Source organism: Grus americana, chromosome 4, assembly GCF_028858705.1.
Source record: "Grus americana isolate bGruAme1 chromosome 4, bGruAme1.mat, whole genome shotgun sequence".
Lineage (NCBI taxonomy): Eukaryota > Metazoa > Chordata > Aves > Gruiformes > Gruidae > Grus > Grus americana.
The window spans coordinates 74,127,769-74,134,724 of NC_072855.1; the positions used below are offsets into that span (position 1 = coordinate 74,127,769).

The 6,956-nt window shown below is 46.0% G+C and overlaps 1 protein-coding gene across 2 annotated transcripts in view; it reads right to left on the reverse strand.

Moving 5' to 3' along the window:
• LARP1B (La ribonucleoprotein 1B) overlaps positions 1-3,382 on the reverse strand; it is a 33,941-nt gene extending 30,559 nt beyond the window's left edge. Inside the window, exon 1 of one of the 2 annotated variants that reach the window (XM_054825675.1) lies at positions 2,781-3,382. In XM_054825675.1, the coding sequence (XP_054681650.1) occupies positions 2,781-3,060 (280 nt within the window). In that variant the 5' untranslated portion in view covers positions 3,061-3,382. The remainder of the gene's footprint in view (positions 1-2,780) is intronic. The other variant, XM_054825674.1, reaches the window with a different exon arrangement.
• Between the last annotated feature and the right edge of the window lie 3,574 nt (positions 3,383-6,956).

A 6,956-nucleotide genomic window follows, 5' to 3' on the forward strand; every position in this document is an offset into this window, starting at 1 on the left:
AACTGTTCCTCTCCTCTTACTCATAGAGCTTCAACTTGAAGAACTGAAGACTTAGTGCAATATATTTCCTGGGCACTACAAGGGAAGGCAAGGAGAGTAAGACACACCGCAGAAGTACCTTTCATCATTTGAGAGCCTACGCTAAAGCTAACTCCCTGTGTTCACCATCACCAGGATTAGACAGAAGCCTATTAATTTCACTAGCAATTTCATACTGCTACAAGTCTTTCTCCATGAGTTAAATGCAGATTAGGATGTAAAAGTAGCTGTATAATTTTGAAATTATTCTGTTTAAAAGAGAAGTTTAATAGAAGGCTTAGTCAGCAACAATAAACTGTGGTAACAAACATACCATGAAAAATTCAAATATGTTTACAGTAGGCATTTGGTTTACTATAACATGATTAAAACCAACTGACATATCAGAGACAAAAATATAGTGGGTCATAGTAACAATGCTTTGACTGAATTCTTTCGCCAATAATTTTAAGTCTCTTACATTATTTTTTTCCTTCTAGCGTTGGGTGACGTTAACAGTTTCTTTCAGTTACTAGTCAGGTTTGCCTCTATTACAAACTAATATCACGCTAAATTGAAAGTCAAAAGATGACAGACTAGGGTCAATTTTCTCAAGTGTGTAACTATCACTGAACATACCATACGTGCACGTCTCAGGAAACTTTCAACAAATTAAGCCAGGATCAACAAGTCAAACAGGATTCAGGCACTACTTTGATGTGAGATCCCTTTACATTTTATTATCCTCTTTACGGATAGTTTTACATTCCATCCCAGTAGTATTTCTACTCATCTACTCATTATTTCACATGACTAATTTCCATACTACTACATTCATAAGGGTCTAGCGCGACTGATTTTGCTTTGCCAACGTGCAATTAGTTACTTCAAAATACATCCCTTGCTGCAGACGGAGGCACATGGCGATTCCTTTCTTCAAACAGCCAGGAAAGATCAGCTGCTTTGTCTTTTACAAGGGAAAGAGCAGTGGCTCCTTTGTGGTGCTTTCAGTGGTGGCCAAACCAAAACACGCACCCTGGTATGTGTTCTTCACCAATGCTATTACCAGCAACAGTGAATCCCTTATTTGCTCAGTTATACATCTGCTACTGAAAAAGATGTTCCAATGCAACTACTCAGTTTAATATTAATTCGATAAACAGTAAGCACAGCTTTTATACAGAAGAAAAATAATTTAAAGTTCTCTGAAATCATCAAATTAAGCACATCATGTGCACAGCGTATGAACTCACTGCCTCCTTTCACTCCTTCCTTCACCTTCCTGTGTGTTTTATCTTAAGTGGAAAAGTAAACTTTACAGAAGGTGAAGCACAAGGTGCTAATGCAACAAAAGAACTTTTCCTAATGCTTCTGATGTACCATTATTATTACTGCCACAGCAAAGGAAATGAGTGACAAGTTCTCTTTCATGTACGGACAAGACCACAAGCTGCTGCCCAGCAAGCTGTATTGTAGAAGCTATGCATAAATAGGTATTTACGAGTGCGTCAGTACATGCAAACAAAACAGTTGAGATGATAAAGATGACTATATACGTTGCCAAAAGGTTTGATCTTCAGCTAAGTAGAGATTTTGTGGTCTGGAAAACTCTTTTCTCTGCTTCCATGACCTGTATACTTGAAACTATAAATTATATATTTCTCTTTGTGAGGGAAGTACATATTTAATTCAAGCATAAAAGTGACTGTCAGATCACAAAAAGGTTTGTCAGGTGCCTTCGGGAACAAGTGCTGAGATTGAAATTCTCAGGAAACACAGGTTGAAATACGTATTTTGAGGTCAGCGGTTTGCTTCCAGCCAAGAACAATACTCCAAGAAGCTAACCTCTAGGAACTCTTTTGCTAGCCTAAGCATAAAGCCTGGCAATTTCAAGTCAGGTCTTCAATGACCAACTTTGTAAAGCCATCTGCCTGTTTAGTCAGTATAGAGTCTCTAAAGCAGCTTTATCTTATGTGTAACGATTAAAGGGCAGAAAATTATACCACGGCTATTCTCGCTCCATCTCTTTCCACATAAACAGTTTGAATCCTGCGAGTAAGCGAACTGACTACTTTTGTTAACATTTAAATCCTCCACAATCCAAATTTTCTAGAAAACAAAACCAAGTAACGGATTGTCCAGAGGGCTTTACTATATAATTAGACAAAAAAGACCTGCGGTAAAGGAGTGAAACAAGATTTAGCAATGTTTCTAAAGAAAAACAAAGTAAGACAAGTAGCTTACCCAGCGCTATTTGCCAGTACCGGAGCCCAGCGCCATGCGGGGCTCGCCGGAGGTCACCCTCCTCCCAGGCCGGGGTGGGACGCACACACACACCATTTTCAAGCCCCGGGAGCCTGCAGCCGGCACAGCGGCTCCCTCACCCTAACCGTGTCCCCGTGTCCGTCCCCCCCACATTGAGCCGGGCGAAGGCGGCGGCCGGACCCCACCTCCCCTCGCTCGCTTCCCTCCTCTGCCCATGTATGTCAAAAGCCCGAGCTCCCGGCTCGGCTCCCGCGGAGCTGCAACCGTCGGCCGACCCGTACCCGGGCCCTGCTCCGGCAGCGCGCTGCCCGCCCGAGCCGTGGGGAGAAACCCACGCGTTTCGTTCCTAAAAAAACCCCCAAAACCAAAACACAACCCAAACCAAAAGCAAAACCAAACAAAACAATACCCCAAACCAGAAAACCACCACCACGCGCCAGCCAGCACCCGGCCCGCCGCCCTCCCCCCCGCGCCTGGGCCCGGCCCGGCCGCCGCACCTGGGTCCTGCGGGACGAGCTGCCCGTCCGCCGCGGGCGGGGAAGGACTGTCCCGCGTGGGTCTGCGCCTCGTCCACGGGTTCTCCTTGGGCGGCGGGGCTTCTACTGCCGGCTGCCGCCGGCCGCACTCCTCCGCGGCCTCCTCCCCGCGGGGCGAGCCGGGCTCCGGTTGTCGCAGTTCCTCCGACTCCCGGGGCCGGCTGGCCGTCGGGCCGCCGCCGTCCTCAGCGCCCCAGCCCCGCCGCTCGGCGGGCGCCGCCGACACCTGCGCCGCGGACATGCCCTGCCGCCCGCCGCGAGGGGCCGCCAGCCAGGGCGGCCGCGGGGAAGCCAAGGCGGAGGGCCCGCCTCCTCCCCTCGCCGCCGCCCCGCCCCGCCGGTCGGGGCTCCGGGAGATCCCCTGTCAGCTCCCCCGGGCCGGGCCGGAGCGCCGCTCGCTCCCTCCTTTCCCTCAACCGCTCATTCAGCGAGCGCCTCCCGCAGCGCAACGTCTTCCCCAAGGAGGGGCGAGGGAGAGCGACCCGAGCCGCCGCTTCCGGAGGGACGGGAGTTGCTCCCGGCCCCGCTGCGGCGCGGCTCGGCCCTACCCGCGTGGAGGGGGGTGCGCGGGCGGCGGCCGCCGTTGCAGCGAGGCGGAGGGGAGGGGCGGGGCTTGGGGCACTCCCGTGCGTTATGACCTCACGGCGGCCGGGCTCGAGCACGGCGGCGCGAGGCCCCCCCGGCGCCCGCGGAAGCGGCGGGACGGAGATCCCGCTGTCCCCCTCGCAACGGCGGCAGCCTTCAGGGAGCACCTGCTCAAGTCAGGCAGCAGGGGTACCCTGTTCAGAACCTTTAATAATTTATTTCAGCTCTTTAAGCACCTTTGTTACTAACAGACCCCGTTCTGACCTCGCGTTAATGAGCTTGCATTAAGTAAAAGGAAAAAAAAGTCCACTTCGGTGCCCAAGCGGCGTACAATGCCAAGCGGGCAGTCACCTAAAGGAGCCCAGAACCAAGCCCACTCGCACACCTGGAACACAAACACACAAACTAAGCAACTCCACACTGCTAAAAAATTAATAAATCACCCAACAGCTGCTTTAAAGTGAGGGCACGGCTCACTTTTGAAAACTGCATTAGAATCAGTGATAATTTTCTTTCTCTCTTGCTATCAAGCCTACTTTGAAACTGGCTGCTTGAGTGGAAGGCTGAAACAAAACAGAGGTGAAGATGGCAGTCAATGCAGAACACGACAGCACAAGATATAGCAGCTGCCGTGGTCCTGCTCCCCATTACCGACACACCCAAAGATGGTTTAAGCTCTCAAGGAACGCTTACTGGACATTTTGGTTTTACGGGTCTTTCCCATACTTGTACAATACAATGAGGGTCTCAAGATATAGTAGGAGTACAGTGCGGTACACAGTACGAACACGTTTCATTGAAGAGAAGTGGACTTCTCTGGTTCAGCATTGCCAGTGGTGAACGGGCACGGCAGAACATACTTGGGTCCAAGTAGCAAAGGAATCCGCGCATCATTTAAGCATTGCAACAGACCGGTACCTTAGCTATCACACTGTGTCTCCTCTACCTTCCTACTTTCTGCCAAAAGTCTCCTAGAAATCATCTTGCAGTAGCGCATGTGCACTCGTACCGCGCTCACTGGATTCGTTAGGAGGTTATACCCACACTTCTGCCACTGTGTTATCCCAGAGGTGCTATGGTTACAGAATGCAGCATGAAATGAATCGCCCCTTTCCCTCCTTGCAACCCCCTAGTGCTCCCATCATTCTTCTTGGTTACACCTTAAGACATCCTTTCCTCTCCACTTTCAGTCTCTCAAGCAACAGATACAGGGCTTGGCCCTGTTTTACTCCCTTTCTTATAAAGTGCCTTCCAAAAAGCAGCCAACATATCTTTAATGAACTAAGCAAATAAATAGGCTTTCATACAGCTAGTAAAATACTTTTGAAAATAGTGTCCTAAGTAACCAAATTTCCAGTGTTTTGCAGCAGCAAAATATGTTCTGCATTGGGTAACATTTTTCTCTGCTTCAATGAGATTGTATGCAGTTTTATCCCTTCATCAGAAAAAAACCACAAACCCACCCAAAACCCACCAAACCCTCACCGTAGTTCACACTTCTTCAGGCACCAAAGCATTTTTAGGATTATTGTGGAACTGTGGGTACAGGAGCAGCTCAAAAGAATAGAGGTCATCTTCTACAACACCAAGCACTTCAACTGTCCCAGCCCACAGAGGTGGCTCGTGGACGCCTCCTTCCCAAGTGCCATTTGTCAGGTGTGTTGACATCAGATCAACCGGTGGAGGCTCAGGTCTACCTCAAAGAAGAAACCCCCTGGGTGCTTGCTGCTTTGTTCAAAAAATTTGGAAATTAATGACCTTTTGTGGTAAAGGCTTGAAATTAAAGCATCTACCACAATTGTTACGCTACTATAAGGAAACCACAGATACTTTAACGCACATTTCCATAACTGCAGATTTTAAGCTCCAAACATTGGTAATGAAAGGAGTTTCTCTTTTCATAAACAACCCCCCCCCCAAAAAAAACCACACATTGCTTCTAAGCACTTTTTGTACAAAAAGTAACACATGTATTCTTTCTTCATTTAAAATGTATATCAAGGAAGAGGAAAAAAAAAGTTGAATGATTAAAATTAAAGCAAATCTTCAAATTCTTAGTAGCATTTGTCTTTGCAACTAAGAACTCGATTTTTTCAGATGCAAAAAAATTACTAATCAGGGACATGCCAATTGCGTATTGCAGTGACTTTATTTGAAATGGAGGAAAGTATTCCTACTGGATAATTTTGACAGGGAAGAAGGGCAATATCTGCATGCGTTTACATTCCTGAAAACAGAAGTATCAGTCACACTACCCATTCAAAACAATTTTCACATCTTTTATTTGGTTTCCCAAACTCAGAAGTTAAGCAAGGGTTAGAGTGATACGAAAGTACAGAGGCCCTACCTAAGTCACTGGTAAGAAGGGGATTAACCTCTTGTTTCCTCTTTTCTTGTACAAGTGTTAGAAGATAAGGAAGCAGATATGCAGGCCAGCCAGGACTTCAGGAACACTGCAATACAGCAGTGCAGGAACCTGAATAGACCAGGAAAAAAGCAGGAAACTGAGTAAGAGTTAACTATGGGGAGGGGGGCAAAGTAAAGGTGACCAGTAACGTGGCAGCTTGAGAAGGTTTTGTACATAATTGTTTTGCTAACTTTGTGGTAGTAGAAGGCTTACTGTATATGGGATAGACTGGGCTTGAAGAGTATATAAAAAGCTTTTACAGTTGCCTTAAGGCTCATCCTTAGCTTTGTCCACTTTGTATCATCCCTCTTGTTACTTTCTAGCAGGGCAAGCCAGACTTCCTTGGCAAAACTCACAGCACTTTTTCCTTTAAGAGCCCAGTATTTAAAATACTCATATTTGAAAAAGAGGCTGATTTACACTACATGAAACCAAGAGAATAACAATCGTTATGAGCTACTTTACATTTTAAAGCTGTTTTATCTTGTGTAGAAGCATTCAAGCGTACCAGGAAACACTGCAAATTACAGGATTGCATAACATAGTAGCATTTTACTCATGTAATAGTTTTTCATGAGGAATTACATGCCTACAGACTATACAAACCTCCTTTCAATACTGTCTGACTTATCATTACAGCCAAGTTGACAGAGAACCTGACAGTTTAAGATAAAGAAACTTCCCTGCCCAACCAACCGTAATTAAGATCAACATTTTAAAAAAAAGCGACACGAGACAGAAATAATTAAGATAAATTAAAAAAAAAAATACTGCCTCAAAATGTTAGCAGCCACCAAGCAAACATAGCATTCCGAGGATCCAAGGATTTTCACTTTTTAATCTACTATTTATAAATAGTAGAGTATCTATAGGTAGAGTATCTATATACAGGCATATGACATTCCAGTAACAAAAAGCAGCAAGACTCCATTCCTTCATATAATGGTACCTTTTTGCAGACTTTCTGGATTAATACAACACAAGTCCTCTCGCTAAAAAAAAAAAAAAAATAAATTGCTGAGCGGTCACTTTTGAGGAAAATAGTTTTGGGACTTGGGAAAAAAATTACAAAAAGCTCCATTTGACAATGATGAGATGCGTTCTGTTCTAGATGGTGATCAGCACTTAGGTTCCAGGAGGGAAAC